Here is a 26804-nt window from a genome sequence, read left to right as displayed (position 1 = left end):
AATCGAATCACAACGTGTACGGGCCATCTTGAATCTCATTTCTTTTGGTCAATTCCTTTGCTGGAACTGGTGGAATGTACTTCCCTGCCCGAGCACTGTGAGAGCTTTGTTGTTATAAGGCAGGGAAAGAAGATGACATCGTGTACGACCTCGTAAACTCTCCAGTGGCACAATCACGGTCAATAAGAATGGCTCCTTTCCAGATCGTTGTTGCAGTAAAGTGAAACACTTAGTAGTTCTATTTGGGTATGCGTTGTTGAGTTTTATATCTGTAGTGTGTTTTATTCTCGTATTGCCTGGCCCCCTGGGCTATACACCGAAGCTTTCAGTGCTCTTGTAATAATGACATTATTCCACCTCTGTTTTCAACAAATAAGATGGCCGTCTAGCGCAATGGTAGCGCGTAGCCCTCCTAACAAGGAGATTCAAGGCTAAGGTTGTGGGTTCGAGTCCCATGATGGTCGACTACTTTTTCCACTTTCAACAAACACTGCATAGAATATTTTGCCTCTGGGTTGGCTTCAGATACATGCATTTTACCTTTCCCAACCCGTTTTCCCCAATGCCCTTTCAGAGGTAAAGCCTTGCTCCCCATTGGACAATGGCAGCGCAACAACTGCTCCCGGTGGACTGTGGAGTCGCATCAGCATCAGTCGGAGCTGCAAGCTTCAAAGAACTGTGATTCAGACAAGATTGTTGATAAGCGGGGCTGTGATGGCAAGTTTGAGGGTCATTGGAAAAGATGAATTGAGTTTAGTGAGGGTATGAATGGCCTCGTGGTGTGTTGCAACGACCTGAATGGCCTGCTTGGCCTTGTCTTGTTGCTCTATCACTCCTTGAAGGCAGGGCGGGGCATTTTTCTTTTCTTGACTCATCATTACCGTTGAACTCTCACTCTGTGCTATCGCCAACCCCAACGGGCCGAGGCGAGGTAAATCTGATTTTTAAGTATCGTTCTGTTCAAACAACGAAGTTTGAGCATCTTTTCACCACATTGTTCTGAGGAATCGGCTTCATCAACCTATAAACCACCAAGACAATGGCCTTCACAATGCATTCCCACTCGGGCCAATTCTGCCCCGGCCACGCCGTCGACTCGCTCGAGTCCATCATCCTCCACGCCATCTCCCTCGGGTACCAAACCCTCGGCCTGACCGAGCACATGCCCCGCACCTCCGTCTCGGACCTCTACCCCGAGGAGCTCCTCCCCACCCCGCAGGCCACCCTCGACTCCCTTTTCCCCCGGCACGAGGAGTACCTCTCTACCGCGGCCGCCCTCCAGCAGAAGTACGCAGACAAGATCCACATCCTCATCGGGTTCGAAGGGGAGTGGATCAGAGGGGAGGAGTACGGGTCGCTGATAGGGGAGCTGGCCAAGGACGCGAGGGTGGATTACTTCATTGGGAGTCTGCACCACACGGCTGGGATTCCGATTGACTATGACAAGGCGCTTTACCGGATAGCTGTTGAGGCTTGCGGTGGCACCGAGGAGGGGCTGTATGAGAAGTATTTTGATGAGCAGTTGGAGATGTTGAGCGCGCTGAAGCCCAAGGTGGTAGGGCACTTCGACTTGATTAGGTTGATGAGTGAGGATCCCGGGAGGGAGTTGAAGTCGAATCAAAAGGTTTGGGGGAAGGTAGTCAGGAATTTGGAAAAGGTGAAGGAGTTCGGGGGGTGGCTGGAGATGAATACTTCTGGGTTGAGGAAAGGGATGGCCGAGGGGTACCCCAAGAGGGAGATTGCTGAGGAGTGGATCAAGATGGGAGGCAGGTTTACGTTCTCTGACGATAGCCACGGGATTGGGCAGGTGGCGACGAATTATTTGAGAGGGTTGGACTATCTCGAAAGCTTGGGAGTACGGGAGGTTTGGACACTGGAAAGAGAAACACACCCAGGGACTGTAGACGGAAAGAAGAGCGGGCTGAGAGAGAAGAGCGTGGCGATTGATGACTTCAGGGCGAGTTTATGGCTCCCATGATGGAAATTGGATAGGAAGGAGTTGTTTGCAATGTAGAGCGACGATGGAACTAGACGTTGGATTGTCAAATAGCTGCTTGAAGCATTGCCAGTTTGATTGTGTAATGCATCAACTAAAGATCACGGCAAGAATGGAGGCGTCAAGATGTGGTATTCCGAACGGTTTCTAGGAAGTTGAGAGCTTGACACAGGGATCCAAGAAGCTGGGATGGCCGTGACACCCATAACCTTGCAAATCGAACCACAGCTGATTATATCCTTCCAGAATGCTTAAAGTAGGATTGGTATAGTAGGCTGTTGACGAGCACAGTCTCGAAAAATGGATGATGCCCGTGGATATGGTTCGAAGGATGCTGCAATTCATCCCCGGCGGTGGATTAGAAGGAGCGGTCTCCTTGGTAGAAATAACCTTAACATAAATAAGGGTTTCCCCAGGTCTCCCTAAGAATCAGCGCCATCTTGTCGAGACACTGAGACTTCCTCTCCCTTCTCACCAACCGAAGCTGGGAACAGAGATACATGTTGCTTCTTAAGCTCACAATATGCTGAACGCAAGCACATACGACCATAGGCAGTTGAATACACGGGATCCCGTCCGCTCTCCCCTAGTTAAGCAATTGACCGCCAGACCAGTACTCAGGTGGGTGACCACTGGGGAATCCCTGGTGTTGTATGTTTTTGGTGTTTCGTTTATATTTTTTTCATGCTTGTTGGTGTAATTTGGATATTGGATGTTTTTGTTGTTGTTGTTATTATTGTTGTTTTGCAGGTGTTTGCGGCTCTGTTTAGGCCCGTTGGTTGGTTAGGTGTTAGCATCCCCTAAGATAATCCTGGGGTTATGTATTTGCTAGGGGAGAGTGATTGATGTCCCCACCCTCTTTTGCTCGTTGCATAAACCTTTGGCAAGAACTAAGACCAAAATAAGCTTGATTGACAGTAAGAAGAAAGTCGCAAAAGCTCCGCGGTCAGCTCCCTCATGAGCAGGGGAGGTGATCGGCTACCAAAACCCAAGGCTTTTACTTCAGATCGAACAGGTGCTCATGGTGAGCTGGGGGCGGTGGGCGTGAGCGGCTCCAATCCCCTTACCAGTTGACCGCAAGGGTGTTGGGATGAGGGTACTAGGGCTGGCTGAAGATTGTGGCTGTCGACCTAATACATAAAGCCCAAGCTCCTGCGCTTCGCTCCTGTAGTGACTGCTTGTTGCCCAAAACCCTCGATGACCGGGCTGTGAGGACCGTGGTTGCGTTGGCTATATGCTGGCTTTGCGATACCAATGTTTCTGGGAAGACACGGTCCTGTCGCCTGTTCCTTGCCCGAGTCTCCTAATTGTTCGTCGTAAATGACTCATCCCGTTTGGTTTCTGAACAGGAAGACCTCCGTTTATGTGTTTATCTTATGTGACGTATCCGTTATGCGTCTTTCAATCTGTCTCTCGAGGACTGTCTTGTCATTGAGAAGCCTTCTGGTCGAATACCCATCCTCCCCGCTGGCTGCTGAAGTCTTTCAAGTTGTCCCCTAGGTACGAGTCACGGCCATATTCGAGGTTTCTCGTCTTTTGTCTTGGATATTGGCTTCGAGGTCGTTATTTTGCTATTGCCATCTGTTTGATGCCGATCCCTTCACCCCTTTCTGATCCCTTCTTCCTTCCTTGAGTCGAAAACAACGGTCATCATCACCCTCTGTAGCCATAAGAAATTGGAACATAAAAGCAAGGTGACAGTCTGTATTCTTTATATCTCTCTGCCTTCTCCTCTCCTGGCCCCCTGCCGCCTTCTTTTGCCTTGTTTCTTCCCGAGGTCCTCGAGTCCCGTCATGAAGCTGACCACCCTCAATCAACACCATACACAGCCGCAGTGTCTTCTTTCTAGCCACAACACACCGGGCGTCGTTTAGCCAAATTTTGCTTTCTCATAACCTCTACTTTATCTCAAACTTGACGGCTCACCATAGCGGTGAGGCTGATTCTTTTTGTGACAACAACGACAACGAGGCTGAAGTGACATCTTGATAGCCGATAAGAAAGACGTCACAACAAAAGCCTCACCAAAAGCTCAACTTGAGCCGGCGTCTGAGAGTTGACCGAGGCTAAAACACCAGAAACAAACTCCTCCCGCAACCTCAAACTGCGGCCAGTGTGAGAGATGACAGTGAGGTCAGCTGACTTAGGACTTGTCCAAGAAGACGAGCCCAGAGCAGCACACAGACAGAGAGACACAGGAGTGTGAACCTACGCTGATCCCTTCCAGAAACCCCCAGATCCTTTCCCAAACCACCTCACCATCCCATCTCTTCATCTCATCTTCTTGACCACTACCACCCATCACCTCATCCCCCATCAGATCACCACATCAAAGCCCTGTCCCTGTCCCCCTCTCATTTCACATCCCAATTCCTTCTACTGCATCTGGAACATCTCGAACACACAATCCGATATCCGATCCGCTCTAGATCTCTTCTTTCGAGAAGACTTTCCATCCCGACGGGAAGAAGATGTCGCATGAATCGGATATCCTCATCAAGCAGCATCCGTCCTTCACCTTACACCAGATGCTGCAGCAACGGGATGATTTCCCGCTTTCTATGCTGCGTGGCAAGCAAGGATAGACCTAGTTCCGACGTCGCCTTCCTCTGCTCTACTGGAGTCCCATCTGTCACCAAAGGAAAATGGCATGTGTGTATGCCATCAAGACGTCTGTGCCATCTACCACTTGGTATGCGGTCATTTCCCGCCGTCACAGTGTCTTCCAGATCAAGACCCCGACGCAACTTCACTGCCGTCATGAAAGAGTAATTGCTGCGCGGGCTTGGGCACACTGCAAAGGCGAGAAGGAAGATCATCATACCCTCCCTCAACCTCACCGGCCGACTCCGATGAGCAACAGTGCCCGTCCCAACGGCAGTGACCCAGATCCTTGATCGTCTCCTCAGGTTGAGATGAACATCAGATGGTAACCTAACGACAGAAAAAGGGGTAATAAACAATACCGTTATTGTTTGGCAAGGACAGGCCAGTTCATTCTGAAGCTGCCTTCTCGAACTGTGTGAACGGACTTCGCCGTAGAGGTAACCAACCAACCCAGCGGTGGCAAGAGAGCAAAGAAAGAAAGAAAGCATTGAACCGAATGTCCGCTCTTGCACCCCCCCTTCCCCTCGAGCCCCAGTCCCTGCCGCAGAACAAACTGCTTTGCCTTCCCAAGATCACGGGATAGATATGCGCAGCAGCAGAGCAACACCGACCAGCGATTGGATCGGCATCTCCCATTCCAAAACGCGGATCTGGTCTGGGGGAAGTCTGCCGTTGAGTTGCCGCGTCCCTCTGTCTGCTTTTGAGCCGCTTCTCTCCTACAACTCTCCCTCACCCACCCACCAGCCACACCAGAGACAAAAAAAAAGGAGAGCCTCATGATATTTACCAGCCGTCTGTCCCAAACCGGATATCACAACCGACCATTTCACGAGCCTGGGAGGATTATTACCAACCAACTGAACGAGATAACTTCCGCTGTTTTCCAACGATGAAGCCAAAAAAAAAAAAAAAAAAAAAAGGGGAGGGGGGGACCAGAACTGAGACCTCAGGTGAGGGAAGCATGCAAAGACAAGGTCAGGGGCGGGACGGCAAGCAGCAATGAACCTATACCGAGGCACCGAGGCACCGAGGGAATGAAAATAATGAGACCGTGTATCTCCATGCTGTTGGAAATCTGCAAAGACGGCTTGGGGATGTCATAGCGGGCAGGAGGGCGATGCGGTCAACTCCCAAGATGCAACAACGACAACGATGATGATTGTCGATGACAAAGTATCTACGTAGATGCAACGTGATCTAACAACAAAATGTCCAAAATGGTAATCTTCTGGAAAGAAGGATGTCAGATCCACCTTACCTATCGATATGCCATCCAAAGGGTTCAATTCAAAATGAGTTTATAATGCGTCGAGTACCTAGATGGTAGGTGGTCGGAAGTCGAAAAGCTACGTGGCGAATGCCAGCCAAGAACTGTGGCTCTTTGAAACGACGGAGCTATTCTGGCTGATGTTCATTCATGCGGAGCTACCAGCAGTATACGTAGCAAAAGTTCAGACGATGGCTTTGGGTTCGGTATGAACGGTGGTCCCCTTCGAAGAGAGAGATGAACGGTGGATGTTTGATCAACTTGCTGTTTTGTGGATTACGTTATTCCCACCCATTCGAATCATTGCGGGGTGACCCTTGCTTCCCGCTCTTGAACTGCTGGCTGTCGTCTTCTCATTGTTTCGTGGGCACCGGCAGACGGCAGATATCTGCAGAGCACAGGCGAACTCGAAACACAGACTGTGTCAGTCCAGTCAACTTCTGCCGCTCTCTTGGACTTTCCGTTGTGCAGTTCCAACGTTGCTTCACCGGCCCTCCGACTGTCGATACAAGAGGCATGGCGGGCATTGTGCTCGACGTCTTGTTGCAGTGCTAAGAGGCAGTAGCTGTCGTTGCGTTGCTTTGCAAACCAAGCTGCCATGGAACTTTACTTGATGGAGAACGGAGCAAGCCCTCTCCCACGACATCCAAAACATGCATCTAGGTGGATACCTTTATCAATTCCTCCCAGGCAGCGGCAATGTCTAGGTGATCAGGACGTGCCTCTGCATGTATGTGTAATCGCCAGGGTGCTGTGCTGCTTCTGACCCAAATGGGACGACAGATCTGCTCGGAGAATATCTCGTGATGTGTCTTGTAGACAGAACCCTAGGATGAGGTGGGCCATCATCAAGATCATGTGCTGCTTCCCCTCACTCTTGCCAGCGACAATCCCTCGAGCTATCTGGACTGGGTTGATGATCACAGCCTCGGAACCACAGTGGTCGCCAACACATGTTCTCTAGCCGTCCAGGGTACTGCGATCCCCAGGATGGTGCTTTAAAGGAACGCTCTCGGAATACCACCCAACTCTCTTTCCCCGCAAAACCCCTCCTGGGCTTAAGCTTTGAAGATCGTACAAGTGCCGTACGAGGCCGGTAGGATGGGACTTTAGGCGGAGCACCCTTCCGTATCGAGCTGTGGCGTCTCGCTGACTACCACTACAGCACGAGGGAACGGGACTTCACGCCCGGAGCAAAGTATTACCGTTTTCGACACCCTGTTCGCCTTGACCTTGATCTTCACCTTGTTTGACCTTTGGGTCTGGATTAGTTTGGCTCTTAACCTCTGCTGAACCATCGAAGATAGGTACTTCCGGTCCCCTGCGTACAATCTGATTCAGTTCCAACTGAGACCAGCTTCCGGCAAAGCCCCCTCAAGCCGTACGGGAGAACCGTAGGTATTGATCACGGTGCCATGACTGTCATCTCCAGGGGTATTGTCAGGGCATCTCTTGATTGCGATAGCCCCCCGCTGTCACGCTTGAGATCTGCCGGTGTTCTAGTGCATGTCAAACTAGTACTAATGCTTCTCTTCGGAGCTTTTCTCGACGGGCTATTGACTTTGTCGAAGCGTGGTCCCTGACCGTGGAACACAATGCGAGACATCGGTCACCAAGAACCACGGTCTAGCCTCTGAAATGGCGACTCTGCATGCAGTGATCAAGGTCTGTTGATGTCGCCGCGGCGACCTTGCAAATTACGCCGTAGATTAAATCCAATATCAGACCGCTCTGCTCTTCCGACGATAAAGACGATGGAGCGTCTGCTGTAGAGAACGCGGCGCCTAACTAACCCACGTTCGGCTCTGTCAAGCGCCTTCCGCCGCCAGACCTCGAGGTGTGTTCGTCGTAACAGTAGCTGGGGGAAGTGGTAGCTGTCACCATATCCAGCCACTCGTTCATCGGCACACCGCACGTGGTGTTAAACTGCATGCATGTCTCATCCATTTTCCCGACGTGATCACCGCGGGTTAGAATCCGCGAACACCATGCAACGAAATTGGCAGTTTGTTGGTAGAGGATGTATGGCATTCTACCACCTGGTCATAACAAACACCTCCGGCGTTGGAGATAGATAGCCACGATGGCAGCCGTTCCCGGCGTCAAAGATATGGTCGCACCAAGGAACCGCCTGTCGACCAGGTTCATCGCCTACGTACCTGCTTGACACCTGCAGCTCAGGTACGCAAGAGTGCGGGACAGCGTGCCGCTGACTGATCGCCGCTGCCGTCCTGAGGCCGTCTTGTCCGCTGGGGAATAGACGGCCCCGGGAACTGGAAGCTTTTCTGGAAAGCCGGCCCCTTTATTTTATCTTTGTTGATCTGCAAAACTGAAGCCCATGAAGCTAGGTGGTGGTCAGCTAGATCTCGGAAGCGCTTCAACCACTCTTCAGATGAAGACTGATGCCGACCACGGACGACACGTAACCTAGTGATATCCAGATCCCATGATCTTGCCGGAAACAATGCCGCTGTCTTGGCACAGGATAGGTTCGGTCTGCGGAGAACAGCTTGATGGCCACGAAAGGAAGGTGAGTAGAACCTATTAATGAGGTCCGGTCTTCCGACTCAAAGATTGTCGCTTCAGGAGGACAGGGTTCACACACATGTGTTGTGGCCAGATGGAAAGACGGTCCCTGTTCCGTAAAGTGCAGCGGGGTGTGCCAACATGTAATATATGGTTACCCCAGAACCGATCAACAGAACGCACCTTTACGGGTAGATACCGACTGCAGTCTGTCCCCAAAACAGCGTAGAAGAGGCGAGACAATATAAGATGTTGGATTCTTTCCATGTGGCAGGGGGGCTCCGGCAGCTGTCTGACCTGGGCAGCTCTGTCTGTCGATGTTGTATTGTTGTATCGTCCCCGCGGGAGCTGGGTAGCGGGGTACAGCGGAGACTTTGATCGGCAGCTGCCGATGACACCCCAACAGGGTTGATGGGTGTAGCGAGGAGAACACCACATTGACTACCCATCCATAGTTTGTGGGCTTGTGTGTTCGCAGCCAGGAGTCTGAAGGATTGCTGCGAGACGGAGCAGGAGAGCAAGGAAGAGTACTTGTCAGACACTCTCACTCAAGCCCAATTCCCAAAGCCCGGCGAAGACTAAGCGCCATCCGCGTGGTTGAGGCTCGCTTTGAAATTCCATATTAGGAGTGTTAATTCACGTCCTGCTGGAGGAACAGTTGTGTTTGATGGCTGAGCCGGCGGAAGCGGGCTTTTTTGTTTGTGCAGTAAGTTGTCGTTTGAGAACTTGGATTGAAACAGTCTGGAAGGCTGGCATACAGCGGACTAACTCCTGTGGCTCGCGCACGCCACGTGGGAGCCACGGAAGAAAGGGAGCTTCCCCAGAACAGAGTAGGTACCACCTGCAAGTCGAACGTATCCGAATCGAGTTCCCATGCAAGTACATGCTTCGACTGTGGTTCCGACCGCGACACGGCCTTTCAGGTTGTACATGTCTCTTCTTTCTATGGCCACTTGAGGAGTGAATATTTGTCGCTGGTCTGCAGTCGGCAGAAGAAAGTGATCACCTCTGATGGTAAGAAACTTTTGTCGACGTTCTTGTCGTCGATGTGGACGGGGTTTCGGGGCACGCTCCTGCAGTGGGCCTTTTTGGAGAAGCATCATTGGTTGACGGCCGCTCGGAACCAGACTTGGACCAAGAGGTCGTTTGGTTTGCTGGCCAATCAGGGGCATGTAAACATCTCAACGGTGTGGGCACGATCTTGCGTGCATGTGGAGTTTCGGTCCGCCGGCCGTTGAAGGATGCGCTACGCTAGGATGGTGACGACCCCGGTTCCCGTTGAAAGAAGAAAGCCGATTTGGTGGCGCACACGGCGTCCGGCTCCTGCCCGACTTGTCTGTTGTTGGTGGTCTCCCGGCGTCATCGATCAAATAGTTAAGATGGCCGGCCTCCCTCGGTGATGAGTTGTAGGTTGGCACCCGAGAGAGCATTGACAATGCGCCTCCGTCATCTCACCGCTCGGTGAGAACTGGATTGCACACAGACTCTGCTTGTTCTAGCGTGAGGTCTGGTGGTGTGTGTGGGTGACATGTGGCGCCGGTCTCGACCAAGGTTTGTGCAACAATCAAGGGGCGGCACTTGCGGAGGAGTGTTCCGCGCGCCGTGTGCTCCGCCGGTACCAGTCACCCCCAGGCCAGCCATAATCCGAGTGTATGCAGCTGAACACACAGGAGACACAACGAGGTCCTGGGAGCTTTGAGGCGGCGCGGATGTCCCCAATCAGTACCGCAGCCAGAGTCTGATCTTGACCATGTTGGCAATCTGGCGATCCAGGTACCGACTGAGGCAAGGCTGCACAGCGACACCAAGGTGGTAAGGTGTCATGGTCCATACTGCACTTCTCGGTGGTGAAGAGCGGCAGTGGTAGCCAGGTGTTGGATGTGCAAGCAGAGTAGGGGACTGTTGGTGTTTGACGGCAGTCATATTGTCGGGACCGAAGAAGGGGCGTAGCAAGAAAGTTGTTCATCGCTGTCTATGTGGTTTTTGTCGTCAGTAAGCCGGGATAACTCTTACAACAATATTTTGTTATGATCTCGCCTCTGTACTCGTATTCCTACTCCGCGCTAGACTTTCTTAGACAGACCGGAATGCCGCTGCCGGGGGCTAGTCGCCGTTGAAATGACACTGTGTTTTTGGTCCCAAGGGGAAGTCTTGAGATGCGTGCATACATTTAGATTGCGGACTAGTACTATTGGTTCCCGGACATCAGGTCTGTTTCAACAAACTAGTCTTCCTCCTTCGCTGCTATCTCGGCCGATAATTGACGACATAAGGTTTCCGATATTGGCATGCCGCCTGGAGTTGGATGTCATAGCAGATGCGCCAACCGGTTTTGCAATTTCGAGGAAGACGATTCGGGAAACATCTGCGGAGAGAAAGAAATACTGAACAATCAGGTGTTTGTGAAAGGTAATGTCATGTGGCACCACAAGTCGCCTTTCATGGTTGTCAATGCAACTGGGATCGACGAAGGAGGGGATGGGAAACAACAAAAAATTTCGCCTTCGCGTAATGAAGTTGCTATGCATCTCCAATGGCCGGAGCTTTGCGGATGCTCCCAACCGACGACAAGTTGGGGAATCGGAGATGCAGGTCACCTCAGACTCAGAGAGTGCGATGCGAAAGAATGTCCCTTCCATGCTACAGTCAGTCAGTCAGTCAGTCGATCTACTCCTTCCTTGAGAACCTGTATCTAGGACACGGTGGTGAACTGAGTGGGAGTTCCTTGGAATATCAACCTGGAATGTTGAGCAAGAGGCAAGTGCTGCCCGCTTCCAAGGTTGTTGAAGAATTGAGAGGGAGCAACCCTACCTGTAGAAAATTCCACCATTCAAGCCTAGTGACAAGCCCCGATCGAAGTGGGCGTCGCTTGGCGAATGCTTTCCTTTCTTGGCTTGACGAGCCCCCATCTTTTCATCTGCCATCTGCCGTGCTCCATCGACAAGGCCCGAATCTCGACACCCATTCCGTAGCCCACAATCTCAGCTGGGCAAGCTGGGCGTCCAATCGATATCCTCTGCGTCAAAGTGCATCAAGCGCATCATGTTACCTGCCACTCAGCGTCACTGATGTCTGTCATATCTGTCACTGACACAGGCACTCTGCCAGGCCGGTCTCAGGTCGCCACCATGTACATATCGTCATCTCCGTGATCGCCCTCCAACATACACTATGATGTACCAAATACGGAGTCACTACTCTCTTGGACGAACGCAATATCAGACCCCTTTCTGGACCGTCCCCTGTGGTGGCTGGAGTCGCCCGACACACAAGGAACGCTTTCCTGCTGCCTCCGTCCCCAGATGCTTAACAGCAGGCACATATACCTAACGTCTTATACTTACCATGGCGCGGAATAACAGGCGGACCTATGGCGTCTAGCGGGACGGATCTGGATGGACGTTTGAGCAAGTCTGCGGTACGATAGCTCTTCCGCTTGTCCAGGGCGTGAGGAGAAGTCGATGGCAACCCTGAGCGACAGGGGTGGCAGTAGATGTGCAGCAAAAGCACGCAGGACGTGCAGCGGCTCTGCAGCAAGAGACCCCTCGAGTAACTCTTCCGAAAGAGGGAGATTTGGTTGCTACTCGTCACTCGCTACATTGTCATTTGGTGGTGGTGGTGGTGGTGGTCGAGAGGCAAGAGATCCATGGGTGCCGGATCATGGATGGCCAACCGACGCAGTTTGGTTCTGAAAATCTGAAAGCTCCGAAGCTCCATTACGGCATCACCCATGACAGCTTTGTTGGCCGACCCCATCTTTTCTCCCCGGCTCCCCCAGTGCTCCCCAGACTTGCCGCCCCAGCTTCCCCAGCTGCTGGCGGTGGGCAGCACCCACAGAAAAAAAATCCCCAGCACAATGAGGTGATGACTGTCCCTCGGCGACACTCTGGCCGAGCGAAAGCGATGCCAAGGCCACTATGAGCGGGGATGGCACAGTCCACACGCGCCAGCAGCATGCTTCTCCGCCGCTTCCAGTGCCATCGTCTGCGCAATTTGTCAATTTTCTAAGTGGAGGCTCGACACCTTCAACCTGAAGCGATGAACCGCAGCATCCAGGGTGGAGTGTTGCAGGCGTTTTGCGAGGAGCGAACCCTCCTTCAGCGCCTGCCATCGCCTGTGCCGAGCGGCCCAGTGCCAGGAGGGCAACCCCAGGGCAGGGCAGACGAGGACGACCCTCATCGGAGTGTTTCTGTGGGCAAGAAACAGCTCGTCAGGAGTGCCAGGTGCCTGCCGCATGCCGTCTTCGCAACCTTCATGCTGGCACTACGACGATAGCGTCGTCGACTTTCTCCACCAAGACCAGCTTCTGGGACCCCTGCCCTGATGGGCCATCCTTGTCTTGGGTTGCTCCAGACTGGCTGGCAGATGAAGACGAGGCCCATATATCCTCAAGCAGACCCTGAGGTGCCCGTTTCCCCAGAGTTGCTGCTGTTGCCTTTCTTCCACACGACGCTACCCGCCCCGCGCTCCCACCGCACACCTCGCTCACCCCCATATGCCTCCCGTCCCGCCGCTTATATTGCGAGGGCAATATAAAGTTGATACTTGATATTGTGCTGAACCAGAACCTCGCGCCCCGGTCACCAATCGTAGCCGGCCTGATCAACAAGCTCAACCGCGGCTTTCCTGCTCTGTATGCACGCCAAGCAGACAATACAGACTCGCAGAAAGTACCCTGGGGAAGCAGGAACAGCTCGAGAAAAATTACCGACTTGCTACCTTGCTCGATTTGGATATCCTTTTGTCCTTTTGGCGCGCCTGTCTCGCTCCGGCCCCTCTTCAACACTATACGGCATATCGTCAGAGACTGAGAGGCCGACAAAGCCATCTCGTTCGTGACGGTCCACCGGGAAGACAGACAGACGAACGACACATCTGAGGCCTTCGGGAAGACGTACCTCAGGTCGGCTTTTTGGGTTCTAGGGGTTCGGGCAGAGCTTGAGAAACACGCTCCGGACTTGTCCAGCAACCACAACCGGCCCAGCCGTTCCTCGTCTTCACACCCCCCTCCTCTTGACCCGTCTCCTTGTACGTTGAAGATCCATCTTCCCTGCCCTCCACGTTCTCGACAAGGCCCGTTTACATGCCGTCACGCCCTGTCGGTTGGCCTGCCGTCTGCTCCTGTCTCCCACACCCCAACCCCGCCATGCGGGTTCCTCCTCGCTGCACCCATCTTGCAGATGGCCGTGCCGCCTTCTTTCATAACCGCGTTGATCCCCTCCCACTGTTTTGGTCTCTGTTATGCTCTTCTGCAGACCGTTAATGCTCATGCTGGTTACTGACCATTCCCTACAGGGAAGCTCACTTCGGTCCGTCAGACTGCCGCTGGTCGTTATACTCCCGGCAGCTCATCAGCTTCCAACCGCCAAGGGGAGATATAGAAGCTCCCACTTCCCCATCCTGGACCTTGACGACTCCTTCTTGTCGTCTCTCCTCGCTACCCATCACAGACGTGGCTACGCTTCAACCAACTGCCTGCACTCGCTCGAGGCCGTCCGTCTTTATATCCTCTAATTCACGATCTTGACGATCGTCAACCCCTTATTTCTTAATCCGAACACCCTCCTCACCGCCACCACGCTTTACTCAGAAGACAACAACGCCAGCCGTCAAGATGTTATCCAATCCTCTCCACCGGTTTTCTCCTTACCATGCCATCCCCGCGAACACACTCATGTCTAATGGCCACGTTCCGGGAGGCCATCTTCATCCGGGTGGACTCGATGGCTTAGCTCCCGGATCGCACTACGCCCTCCAGCAGCTTCAACAACACGTCGGTGTTCACAATCCACACCTCGCCAGAGCAGGGTCTCAGCAAAAGCACAGGCAGCACCCATATGGTCCTTCCTCAAGGGCTACAGGGGCGGCGGGTCCTATCCGCAGGAGAATTAGCAGAGCTTGTGATCAATGCAACCAGCTTCGGACAAAGTGCGACGGCCAGCACCCCTGCGCCCATTGCATTGGTGAGTTTCTTTTGGTGTTTGTGAATACCTAACATGATCCTGACAACCATAGAATTTGGCCTTGGCTGCGAATACATCCGGGAACGCAAAAAGCGAGGAAAAGCTTCCAGAAAGGATCTGGCACAACAAGCCGCACAGCAAGCTGCCGCGGCCGCCTCTTCAAACGGTCAAAAATCCCCAAGCCAAGGAGGCGAGAACGGGCAGGCCACCGAGAACGGAAGCGATACCCCAAGTACCACAAAGCAGGAACGTCAGTCAAGCTCGGATGAGAAGCCGGGAAACGATGCCGAGGAGGCGATTAGAAGCCAACGAACAGGGAGCATGGACAGCTTGGCCGAGATTGCCGCTCATCAGGCTCACATGACGAGCCACCCTGGCGCTATGGATCGCGATCATTTGGACAGCCCATCAGCATTGGACCTGAACGGCTATGGCAGTGTTCACCCGGCATACGAGCGTCAGATGGGAGGCCACATGATGAACGGCCCTCCTCATGCTGCGTACGGCTCCGCCCAGAGCGGCATGTCGAGCTACCCTGACCTTCCGTACGCTCTACAAACCCAGAGCCCAACTGGCTACTCAGCAGGTGGCCCCAATGGCTTCCGCCTCGGAAACAGCCCTCTTAGCGCTTATCCTATGGGCGGAGAGCCAACATCGCCCGGATGGATGAACATGTCATCACCACCTCCACAATTTGCCTCGCACGTACCGCAAAACAATTATAGCCACTCGCCGCTGCGGTATCCGGTTTTGGAGCCGCTGGTTCCGCATCTGGGCAACATGATTCCGCTCTCCTTGGCCTGCGATCTCATTGATCTCTACTTTGCGAGCTCATCATCAGCCCAGATGCACCCCATGTCGCCATACGTTCTGGGGTTCGTGTTCCGAAAACGGTCGTTCCTGCACCCTACTAAGCCTCGTCAGTGCCAACCAGCTCTCTTAGCAAGCATGCTTTGGGTTGCTGCCCAAACCAGCGAAGCTCCTTTCTTGACGAGCGTCCCCTCGGCGCGCGGCAAGATTTGCCAGAAGCTTCTTGAGCTCACCGTCAGTCTGCTCAAGCCCTTGATCCACACGCCCTCCGAAGAGGCGTCGCCAGTCTCGAGCCCCATTGTGGATGGTGTGGCCCTAGGCGGTCTCGGTGTGGCGCTTCCTGGCTCCATCAGCATGGACGCTCTCACAGGCGAGTCCGGGGCGTTCGGCGCTGCCGGCTCTCTTGACGATGTGGTTACCTACATCCACCTGGCCACAGTGGTCTCTGCCAGCGAATACAAGGGCGCCAGTCTTCGGTGGTGGAACGCCGCTTGGTCATTGGCCCGTGAGCTCAAGCTCGGTCGCGAGCTGCCTCAAAACGCTCCATCCACCCGTCAGGGCGGCTCTACCGACAGCGAAGAAGGCGAAGAGCGTGGAGAGATTGGGAGTCTTCAGGGAGTTATCACGGAAGAGGAGCGTGAGGAAAGACGACGGATCTGGTGGATCGTCTACATTGTTGACCGCCACCTCGCTCTCTGCTACAATCGCCCCCTGTTCCTCCTTGATATTGAGTGCGATGGTCTGTATCAGCCAATGGACGACACCGACTATCAAAACGGCATTTTCCATGCCTACACGGACCCCAATGTGCTCGCTTCAGACCCCGAGTCTTCTCAAAGCGTTCGCGGCCGAGGGCCCTGCTTCGAATGCACAGGCCACAGCATCTATGGCTACTTCCTTCCCCTGATGACCATTCTCGGCGAGATTGTCGACCTTCACCACGCCAGGAACCACCCCCGCTTTGGTGTTGGCTTCCGCTCCTCACGGGAGTGGGACGATCAGACATCAGAAATCACTCGGCATCTCGAAATCTATGAGCGGAGCTTGAAGAGATTCGAGCAGCGCAACCTGAGCCTCAGTGCGCAAGCGCAAGCTGCCGATGAGAAGGCCGCCGAGGCTGCCGGTGTTCCTACGGCCAACGATATGCCTACTGATATTGGCACCCCATCGGTACACAGCGTTCACAGCGTCCACACCAACTCTAGCCGGATGACAGAGAGCGACATTCAAACTCGCATCGTCATGGCCTACGGAACTCATGTCATGCACGTACTACACATACTCCTTACCGGCAAGTGGGATCCTATCAACCTCCTCGATGACAACGACCTCTGGATCAGTAGTCAGGGCTTCATCACCGCCACTGGGCATGCTGTCTCAGCCGCCGAGGCCATTAGCAACATCCTCGAGTTTGACCCCGGTCTTGAGTTTATGCCTTTCTTCTTCGGCATCTACCTTCTCCAAGGCTCGTTCCTCCTCCTATTGATTGCCGATAAGCTGCAGCTGGAGGCGTCACCAAGCGTGGTCAAGGCCTGCGAGACAATCATCCGCGCCCACGAGGCCTGCGTCGTGACACTCAACACAGAGTACCAGCGCAACTTCAGCAGGGTCATGCGCAGCGCTCTGGCCCAAGTTCGGGGCCGTGTTCCCGAGGACCTCGGTGAGCAACATCAACGTCGGAGGGAGCTGCTGGCCTTGTACCGGTGGACAGGTGACGGCACTGGCCTAGCGCTTTAGACAGCACACCCCCCTGTCTTACGCTCCCCAATATTCGCCCATATACCCCCTTATCTCTTGGCATTCGCCCCAAATGCCGAGCTACACTTATATATATCTTCTATTTATTTTCTAATTCTCGCTATACATACACGGTGGGCTTTGGTGGTCTTTGTTTTGGATGGCGTTCTTCACACTGGCTTGTTCTCAAACCCCAAAAGGGAAGGGGGGGGGGGAAGAGGGGTTTGGATGGTGGGTTGGGTTTTTTTCTTGATGGTCAGGTTGGGCTTTCCTTCGGTTTCTCTCGGCGGGTGGCGATGGCGGGCTTTCTGTGGGTGGGTGGATATGGTGGGTTTTTTATGAACTTGTGAACGAAACTTTTTTGGGATGTCAGCCGATCGACCACATTACACGGGAATCAAAAACGGTCTGGTTTGTATTTTGGAATTTAGGTGTGTCTGTCTTTTATTGGATTTCAAAATAGGTTCAATGTCCTCTTTTTTCCTACGACGATGTTCAACAATGTGTATTTGTGCCATACAAAAAGGTTGGGTTCTCGGCGTTGTATTCAACTTTTGGCTTCCAGTTTACCTTTGCGGTTTGACATTACATGTAGATATTTGTGTGTCCAATGCAAGCAAAACATACTTTACAAAAGCCTGTTTTGAATGTAGCCAGCAGAGGCTGGTCTTGATCTCATGACCATGCAGAACTAGACTGACCGACTCTCCTGCAGCCGTTGGCACAAGTCGCTCAATGGAGTGGGAATCCCACAATACAACTATCATGGAGACTTTGCATGCTCCTGCTGTGTGTTCCCACAGCCCACGCACCCGTCCGCTCGCTCATCACCGGATTTCCACATTCGTGGTTGCTGTTGTGGAGACCACCGAGGCATGTGGATCTCTTCTGCGAAGTCATGTAGCTGGAAATAAGCGGAGAAACACGGAGATAATGCGGGGGGTTAGGCTTGAGATCCTGGGGTGTTTGGGTCTGGGGAGCGGGGAAACCATTTTTTTTTTTTTTTTTTTTGCTTGGGGTAATAAGAAAAGAAAAGAAATGCGGGATGGATCGGGGATCGCCATCGGTTTCTGGGGTCGGGAGAGGCAAAAAGAGGGGGGGGGGTGAGGGGAAATGATTTCCCGAAAAACGGGGGAAAAAGAGAATACGACCAGCAAGATGTTGACGATGTTGAAATAATGGCGGTGAAAAGGGGGACTGGTTTTGCTAGTTGGGTAAGTAAAAGACGGAATAGGTTGGTGGGTTGGTGGGTGAGAATTGTGTGATGTAATGGATGGGGTTGGAGAAGACGGGGATAAGAACGATGGAGACGGTGATAGGTTGAATGGGATGGGCTCGGATTGCCTGTTTTTGATTAGGGATTTGCTCGACGGCGCTCCTGGGAGGAGGCTGAACATGATGACATGACGGCAGCGGCGCGGCCGAGTGCCGGGGACCGCTCGGCCGGTACCGGGCAGCACATGGTTGGCCTTTCGGGATGCCAGATAGGGTGTGGTGTTGTGGATTTCTTTGGGGGCTTGGTGAAGCGGGTTTTGTCTGGGGGCTAGAGCAGATGCCGTGTAAGTCCGCGCAGAACGCTTGAGAGATGGTGAGGCTCGGTGTCGTGGGGTATATCTCGCTGAATCTTGTGGGAGCGAGTTAATTGTGAAGATTGAATTATGAGGGCTTGTGTGATATGAGAAAGAAGGAAGGTGTCTATAGCATGATGATTTTCGATGAAATAGTGTTGGAATGCGTACGCGGATACTAGCCTCAGGTAAGGTAGGCATGTAGAGGCCCCGGAAGATGCGCAGCTGGAAGTCTGACGAGAATAGACCCAGCTAACAGTTTGGCGTATGATACCTGGTTGATTTAGCTTTTTTTGAAGGCATGTGCCCTGTCTTCTTGAGTGATATTAGCGGCCAGTCCAGACGTTCAACGAACACATGTCAACGTGAGACCCACTGTATCCGTTGATGATCTTCACCTTACCCACGTAAGGTACTATTCCGGCCTCCAAGAACGTAAACCGAAAGCATGCCCGGAACTCAATCGTATTTGTGAAACAAGGTGATATCAACCTCCACCAGACACGTATCATTTGATCAACCTCCGCCTCGCTCAAACAGGGTATCATGAAAAACAAACCATCGCAGCCTCTCACGCGGCATCCGCCTCAATCTCCCTCATCTTCTCATCCATCCTCCTCGCCATCACAACTTCTGGATCCTCCTCCTCCTCCTGCGGCGGCCTGTCCCCCCCCAATATATCTCTCACCTCCTTTCTCGTTATCATCCCCCCCCTTTTCTTTTTCCCCAGCACCCCTTCCTCCCCCATCATACCCCCAACCCACCCTTCCAAACTTCTCATCCCAACCACCAAGAACCCCAGATCCTCTCTATCCACATCAAATACCTCCCACCACTCACACTCCGGCATCTTGGCCCCCAAATCCTTCGCCGCATTGTAAATCGCCGCCACTGCTAGTCCATTGGGTTGAGTAGTCAGGCACAACAACTGCGGTGACAGCAAAGCAGTATTCAAATACTCGACCACCCTCCTTGTGATCTTCTCCTTGGGGACATACAAAAAGTCCATTGACTGGAGGTATGTAATCGCGAGAGGATGCGGCAACGACACCGTCGTGTCGAACGACAACGAACACAGGATGAGGTGCTCCAGCGACAGGATCCGCGAGTGGAAAGCCTGGTAGGAGGTTTCGGATTGGTAGTAGTCATCTGGGATGTTCTTCGGTGGGTTATTGCCAGGAGGAGATAGGAACGTGGAAGAGCTCGAGAGGAGGTAGGCATAGACGTTGGATAGATCCCTGGGCGTGCAAGGGCAGGGACCGATTTTGGCGACCGTGTAGAGAGTAGCTGCTGATACGTCCTGAAGGCATATATATGAACGTTAGAATGGGAGACAGAAAAAGGGAGCGAGGGGTGATGGCGAGCATACGCTGAACTCATGTGACATAATTGGTTCTATAAGCCAGAAGCGCGCCAAGAGGACATTGGCTTGCGCGGTGACGGACTGGGGGAGCTGAAGGAGGATGCCAGCTGCTTGGGTGAGGCACTGGGCCGAGAAAAATATCGCATCTCGAAGTTCGGTAGGGGGCGAGTCCAATGAGCTTCGGTGAAATATTTGATCGGGTGTTGCGAGAGGATTCTTCATGTGCGCCATGGTCATGGATTGCTAATGTGCGTGGTTGTTCAGTTGGAGCGCGCTGAACCGAACATGCTGGGGTTGTTGCAGCTTCAAAAGACTGATCATTCAGGGTTAGGGTTTAACCAGCCTGGCTCCAAAGCACTGAACTACGCGTACGAACCAGAAGCCATGCAGGTGCGCCAAAAGATGGCAGACAGCCCTTTACTTCAAGTGTCCCCTCGTTTTTCTCACAACCTACTGAGAAGCAAGGAGAGGTGGTGTCCGATGACCTGACGGGCACATCAAGTCATCGGAAGATAGTGGGACATGAACAAATTACATTGCAATTATCAAGATGAGCGACAGAAGCTATGTGAACAAAGTGGCGGAGTGTGTAGAAATGTCCGACTGACTGATGAAAAAGCTGAAGGCAACCTCAAACATAGTGCTTCAAGTCCACAGAAGAAAATGACCAATCATCGAAAACCCCATCTGCAATGAAACAAAAAAGGTAGCAACACAAACCGAGATTTCAGCAAGTTGACCCTTGAGGTTGTACACGCCAACCCGCATTGGAAAAGCAAAGCAAAGGTGCGGTACTGATGGCCTAGTAGACCTCTGGCTTGGGCTTGATAAACGCATTATCGTCAGCACCCAGAGTACTCTCGGTAATGAGTCGCTGGAGATAGCCCCCTGCTGCCACCGGGGTTGTTCTCAGGCTCGTTCTTAACTCCAGCCATGATTTTGAACCCAGGGCGGGGTGAGACGCAATGTTGAGATGCGAAGCGGTCGTCGTGCGATTGGCCAATAAGCTGTCGCGTACTGAAAGACAGGGCAGGCACACACCGCGGATGGAATGATGAATCGCCAGCCAATGGACAAAGACGAAGTAAGAGACGAAAGATCGCAAGCTAAGCTGTCTCTCCCAGGCAGCTCAAAGAAAAACAATGGCGGAGCCAAAGCTTCACAGCTGGTTGCTGGAGGGAGGGAAGAGCTGGAAAAGTAAATCGAGTGACGCGTTTGAATCGGTGGAAACGCAAGGAAGTCGCGACTTCCCGTGACTATCTGCAGGGTGTTTAATTGTGGGGGAAGTGCTGTGGTGGGGCTCAAAAACACAAGCTGTCGGGACAAGGTGAAGTGGAGGTGATGTGATCAAGAACTCATCCTGTTTGGGTGAAATGCCCTCTGGGGAAGCTGCGATAGTGGTGTAGTCGGATTATTAGATGGTTAGTCGGTCAGCAGCTCTGTTCATATGTTCAAAAGGTGGCTGCAAGACGTTGCTTAGGCTATCGTGCCTTCAAGAAGCTTTGAAGCGTAAAACTTGGCATATGAGTTGACTGGTGTTTCATCGAAGTTGCGGTTTCGACGAGGATGGGAGATACGGTTGCCGTACACCATAGTATGCCAAATCAGACCAGAGATGCCCAATCCTTGTCACGATGGGTAAAGAGTGTGTTAATCCAGTTCATCCAATTCAAAAACGCCCCTTCCAATGCAAACCGCCAAATCTCTATGCTACCTGTCTAATATCAGGGTGTGTTCGCGTGTGATCCAAAGGAGCCTGATGCATAATCTCATAAACCACGTTTCCATCATCATTCACCCCCTCTTCTCCTAAAAAAAAATTACCATCTATCAGGCCCGAACCTGCCTCCATCAGGCACCTCCAAATAGCTGCAAGCCTGCCAGTCACAGCCCTGCTTGTACACCTCTGTTCCCCACCAAGAGAAGTCCTTCATCCAGCCCGGATAGATGAAACCAAAGAACACCACCACTATCCCAAAGGCAAGGCCAGAATCCAGAGCGGCGCTCATCGTCATGGTATATTTCGCCCACCAGGCTCCGGCTCGGTTCTTGATGAGGTAATTGAACACGTAGCACACCACAGCCCAAACCGAGAAGTTCAAGCCCGTCGCCGGGGGAATCCATCCGAGTGATCCAAACAAGACCGGAAGATTGATCTTGCGAACGATGGAGTCCTTTCTCTTGCGTGCGTATAGCCACAGCGGAATAGGCAAAATCCCACCGACGGCAAATGCCCAAACCAATGGCCGATATGTGGCGTTAGGTCCAAAGAATTCCGACGGCCCTACCACGCCCCAGAGAATCGACCCGTTGAAGTGCACTCGTGCGATTGGGCAGGTGAACCCGTTGATTGCCTGCGGGGTGCAAATCCCAGGTACGTTGACAAACATCCAGTTGAGAACGCCGATTTGAGTCAACGAGGACACAATAGTGGCAACCATCTGGACAGCGAACAATATCCGGGGTGGGATTTTCATGTAGTGGCCAAGCTTGAGATCAGCAGCAAACTTGATGCCCTGAGCCGAGGAGATGTAACCGTAGGTTACAAAAACCATGTTGGCTACCGGACGGCCGGGAAAGAGTGCGCCGGCGACGAGCTGGCAGATTAGATAAATACTGCTGTGCTGGTTGGTGACAGCCATAATGATCCCAATGGGGATGAAGAGGACGCTGCAAATGCCCAGGGCAAGGAGGAGGCCGTACCAGGGAAGGTGGATAGGGTAGCTGCAATCGGTTAGATATGATGTGGCGTGAAGAGTATAGGGTAGAGCAACTTGCTATTCAACAATAAAGATACCCACGGCGGTCATCGACACAAACGTTATCAAGTACCAAAGCATGGGGGCATCTTTGTATCTCTTCATCAGGCGGTTGTGAACATCCTCTCGAGTCATGAGGTTGTCGATACTTAGAGACGACCTGGCTGGTTCCGTTGCTGGTACCCGACCACGGCCGGATCCCCTCCGGGGTCGGTCCTCGTGCACACCGGCCACAGGCTCGTAGGTGCCTTTGGTTTCCGCCGAAGCCTCCTCAACTGACCGCTTCCATTGTCTCCAGATATCCTTTCCATGCCAGCAGACCGTGTGTGTGATGAGGGCTGCAAGCCCGGCAAACTGAACGCCGTAGCTAAGCACATAGGTGATGGGCAGAAACACCCTACTATAATTTGAATAAGCCTCCCTGTCGAACAGAAAGTCTTTGGTAAGAACTCTGCCAACGTCGTAAACGCTACCAGTGTTGTCGAACACGGCTGCTGACAGAATCGGCATGTATGAAGAGTACAACCAGTTGCTGTAGTACGCAATTGGTGCGATGATCCACATCACAATCACCAAGCCGCCGACCACATTCATGGCTGCCCAGAACGGGGTAAGCAGAGGTGACCCGATGTAGGCAATCTGAGCCCAATCAAATGTCATGGGAAACAGTCCCAGACCTGACACAACGCCAAACAGGTTGGCAACCACCACATTCTTGGGGGCAAACCACGTGATGACGTTGAAGTAGCTTAGGGCTGGCATCAGGAGCCCAGGAAGGAAATAAAAGCCAAAGGCACCAAACCAGACGGCATAAAAGAACTTCCATCTGCTAATCCGCCAGCCATTGGCCTCCTTATTCTCCTCCTTATGGAGCGTCGTAAACATGGCTGCTGACATAAGCGTCCCGGGCCAAATCATGCCGCTTGGTCGAACCAAAAATCGCCGTGTGAGCCCGGCAAACGTGTAGCCCAAAATTTGGGTTGAAAGGGTGAGGAGGATTTGATAGGTGATGCTGGCCTCCTGCTTGTAGAACTGCGTTTGCTCAACGATGACGTCTGTTGCAAAAGCAAATCCAAACGATACGTTGCTGCTGACATAGACGCAGCTGTGCTCCTTTTCGTTCCAACGACCCTGAGAAAGCCAAAGCCGAATCTTGTCCAATACGCCTCTTCGCTCCCATGGAATGATGTGTGGTGACGGATACTCGGATGAATATATGGAGGCATTCTCGCTTCGAAAGCCATCGACGTACTCATCCGGTGGATCGCCAGACCGTTTTAAAAGATAGTCCCACAAGAGACCGAGGGGATGTACAAGTAGCAATGCGATGACGGGTGTGATGGCAACACTGGGGTATCTTAAGGAGAAAAACAAGTTGGTAGAAGATCCGAGAAAGGAAAAAAGTATGGACAAAGCCCACATACGTGGTGTGTTGATGGAAAGACTTGTGTTGTCGGTCGGCGCAACGGAAGCCCTGACTTGGGCATAAGGAGAGTTGTCTGGGGGGTCGTTCTCATCACCCTCATCAATCTCCGACTCGAAGATATAGGATCTCGAATCGTCATCGTCCATCTCATCCGCCGTTGCCGTATGATTCTCCGTCAAATCATTCAACAGCGACGTCTCGGTGGTTCCAAATCGGCCTTCCAGTCCTCCAACAGTAGTCGAGCTTCCCAGCGACTGGCGCGACGACTTTCTCATAGTCACCGACAGCGACCTAGCTTGGGAGCTGGTGCGCCGTCGCCGCGACTCAAAATCGCGTGTCGATCGTCTGCTACCATATCCAGAAGACTCTTGTCTTTGGTGCGCAGCGCTGCCCTCAACTTCAGGATCGGGTATAGACTCATTGGATCCTCTTGGTGTAATGGAGCCGTACGAGGGGCTCTGAAAGCCCGCCGTCGAGCGGAGCGGGGGCACGTCCTGCGTCATGGGTGCCGGTTGTTGGCTGAAGTTTTCAAGTTCGTGAAATTCGTTTTCGTCAAAATCGTCGTATCCAAAACCAGATGCTGAGACAGGCTCGCTGTAGGTGTCGCTGTCGCTGTCGCTGTCGCTCTCGTCAGCAGCGGTAGGCGTATTCGTCGTAAATCTGGATCTGCTGCCATGGGAATCTGCAGGGAGGAGAGTGACCTGGCTTTGATCTGATTCCCTGGCGTGGTTGTGAATGGAGGGGCTGTGGATGGAAAACTGAGAGGCCGGCGACGGCGCGGGGCCTTTGCCTTCTCTCTCAGCAGCGGAACCCGGCACTAGAGTTTGGAGTGGGATGGATTGTAAATCTGGCGCGTCTGGTTTGTCTGCTGGTGCTGGGGCCAATGGACCTTGCCTGCCACCTGACGACGACATATGCCTGTCTTTGCTTGCCTCTCTGGGATAGAGATGCAGGTGATTCGAGGGCCTTTACCAGTCTGGCAGGCGTAACCCACGCGACTGCGGGGCGATGGGGGTTCCCGGGTCTCAATGACGGGTGTGAGAAAACATGAGAGGCACGTTAACAATGGGTTGGAGGGGACGGGAGTCCGGGACAGATCAGATCCAAACGGCTGGATAAGTGTCCTGCAGGTCCGCCCCGCCTCCGATCTGATATCTCAAGATGGATGTGTGCTACACAGAGCCAGTTAAAGCCACCGAGTGCGCACTTCCAGTCGAGTCTCTATTGAGCGAGATGGCTGTGGTAGTTTGGGGTTTGGGGATTGCATCCGAGTTTTGTAGAGAAAAACCGGCCAGGAATCCATCACTTGCCGCAACCTCCAGATGTGCCCCGCTCAGGCCATCTCCAGTGGATCTGATATGGCGGCTCTATCCGCTGCCTCCTCGGATTTGTACTGGGCATCCGGAAGGCTGAAAGACACAAACACTCATGGCCGACTATTTCATGAAGTATATGAGGGTTGAATAACGGTGAGAACTTTAGTTAGGAGACAGGTTTGGTTGGTGGAGAGAACGCAGCTACGAAAAGGCTTGCTTTTAATGCTTCCGGCCAAGAAGCATGGGCGGCTGCACTCTGACGACATATCAGACGCTTGCGGTTGAAGACTCCCGATCCCGAATCAGGCCAAGCCTTGGATTGCCAACACGCAGCTGTCCTTCCCGAACGGAGCTCCTAGCGCCTTTTTATCAGCCTCAATCTCAACGTTCTCCAGCATCACTGGGGAACCAGCTGGGGGTTTTGGAGAAAGCTGGGAAGGAAATCGCATATCCGCATTCAGCAATCTTGACATCGAAACACACCAAGAGACTTTAAGCATTGACTTCAATGCCCGAAGGCGCAGTAACAGATGAATTTGCGATGGCGTCCCTCAACGCCGCCAAGCAACAACTTCGGACGGCTATGAAGCACAAGCTCCAGGCCATGACTCCCGAGTCTGTTCTCTCACAGAGTAGGTTGCCGACCCGTAACTGAAGCCACACACGCGGTATTGTAAAAACTGATTGCTGTTCAGGCTTGGTCGTGTTCAACAAACTCAAAACCTTTCCGCCGTTTGTCATGGCCAAACGAGTCAGTGTCTTTCTGTCCATGCCAGGCGGCGAAATTCAGACAGACGCCATCGTCAGACACGCTTTAGCCTCCGGAAAGGAAGTTTTCGTGCCCTACCTTCATAAAAACCCAGCCACATCTCCAGCTCTTCCCGTGCGGGTCATGGATATGGTGCGTCTTAAAGACTTGGCAGATTATGAAGGCCTGACGCCAGACAGATGGGGCATCCCAAGCATCAACCCAGCCACCGTACACGAGAGACAGAGAGTCTTTGGTGGCCCGGACGCCCAGCACTCGCAGAGCACTCTGCTCGACCTCATTCTCATGCCGGGGGTTGCATTTGACATCGATCCTAACAACGGCGCCATCAGGCGGCTTGGGCATGGCAAAGGGTTTTATGACTATTTCTTGAGCCGACACAGCGCAAAGTCGGCTGAGCTAGGGCAACAAGAGTCTCCTGTATTGCTATATGGCTTAGCCCTGTCTGAACAGTTCCTGTCTCCGTCCGAGGGGGCAGTACCTGTTGGTCCTTTTGATCAACCTCTGGACGGGCTCATTCTCGGGAATGGCGAGATCAAAAGCCCTCCAGCTGCAAAATAAAAACAGTCTGATAGTCCTGCGCCAATCGGTTGCCGTGCGCCTGCCTGTCCCGCTTTCCCTCTGGTATCCCAAATCGTGTAACGTCTTTTTCTCTTGCCAACCTTGACATATGTAGACAATCGAAACAAAATTATAC

The 26804-nt window shown here is 52.8% G+C and overlaps 7 protein-coding genes and 1 non-coding gene across 8 annotated transcripts; 3 read left to right on the top strand and 5 right to left on the bottom strand.

Moving 5' to 3' along the window:
• Positions 1–379: 379 nt before the first annotated feature.
• Positions 380–464, bottom strand: QC762_0023690. Its single transcript has one exon. It is a non-coding gene; the product is annotated as a tRNA-Arg (tRNA).
• A 575-nt stretch (positions 465–1039) lies between these two features.
• Positions 1040–1978, top strand: QC762_123030 (uncharacterized protein; the record flags this gene model as incomplete). Its single annotated transcript, XM_062886718.1, has 1 exon — positions 1040–1978. One exon carries the CDS (start codon positions 1040–1042, stop codon positions 1976–1978), a length of 939 nt encoding a protein of 312 aa, XP_062749862.1.
• A 1041-nt stretch (positions 1979–3019) lies between these two features.
• XLR1 (Xylanolytic transcriptional activator xlnR) lies at positions 3020–17466 on the top strand. The gene is made up of 2 exons (XM_062886717.1): positions 3020–14359; positions 14412–17466. The coding sequence occupies exons 1-2, from the start codon at positions 14011–14013 to the stop codon at positions 16904–16906; spliced, it is 2844 nt and encodes a 947-aa protein (XP_062749861.1). The 5' UTR covers positions 3020–14010; the 3' UTR covers positions 16907–17466.
• On the bottom strand, positions 17319–18675 carry QC762_0023660 (uncharacterized protein; the record flags this gene model as incomplete). The annotated part of the gene is made up of 2 exons (XM_062883125.1): positions 17319–18449; positions 18646–18675. The coding sequence occupies 2 exons, from the start codon at positions 18673–18675 to the stop codon at positions 18261–18263; spliced, it is 219 nt and encodes a 72-aa protein (XP_062749860.1). The 3' UTR covers positions 17319–18260.
• A 370-nt stretch (positions 18676–19045) lies between these two features.
• Positions 19046–20988, bottom strand: QC762_123010 (uncharacterized protein; the record flags this gene model as incomplete). Its single annotated transcript, XM_062886716.1, has 2 exons — positions 19844–20988; positions 19046–19774 (listed from the first exon to the last, which is right to left on the bottom strand). Exons 1-2 carry the CDS (start codon positions 20072–20074, stop codon positions 19046–19048), a joined length of 960 nt encoding a protein of 319 aa, XP_062749859.1. The 5' UTR covers positions 20075–20988.
• Positions 20989–21657: 669 nt separating this feature from the next.
• Positions 21658–24936, bottom strand: QC762_123000 (uncharacterized protein; the record flags this gene model as incomplete). The annotated part of the gene is made up of 2 exons (XM_062886715.1): positions 21658–22561; positions 22616–24936. 2 exons carry the CDS (start codon positions 24934–24936, stop codon positions 21658–21660), a joined length of 3225 nt encoding a protein of 1074 aa, XP_062749858.1.
• Positions 23391–26668, top strand: QC762_0023620 (uncharacterized protein; the record flags this gene model as incomplete). Its single annotated transcript, XM_062883123.1, has 4 exons — positions 23391–23649; positions 23702–24554; positions 24623–25970; positions 26034–26668. The coding sequence occupies exons 3-4, from the start codon at positions 25847–25849 to the stop codon at positions 26666–26668; spliced, it is 759 nt and encodes a 252-aa protein (XP_062749856.1). The 5' UTR covers positions 23391–23649; positions 23702–24554; positions 24623–25846.
• On the bottom strand, positions 25831–26452 carry QC762_0023630 (uncharacterized protein; the record flags this gene model as incomplete). Its single annotated transcript, XM_062883124.1, has 2 exons — positions 25831–25989; positions 26186–26452. 2 exons carry the CDS (start codon positions 26450–26452, stop codon positions 25831–25833), a joined length of 426 nt encoding a protein of 141 aa, XP_062749857.1.
• Positions 26669–26804: the final 136 nt, after the last annotated feature.

Source organism: Podospora pseudocomata, assembly GCF_035222375.1.
Source record: "Podospora pseudocomata strain CBS 415.72m chromosome 1 map unlocalized CBS415.72m_1, whole genome shotgun sequence".
In the NCBI taxonomy this organism is placed as follows: Eukaryota; Fungi; Ascomycota; class Sordariomycetes; order Sordariales; family Podosporaceae; genus Podospora; species Podospora pseudocomata.
Note: the sequence above shows the minus strand (reverse complement) of the source record. Positions and strands in the feature narration are given on the sequence as shown.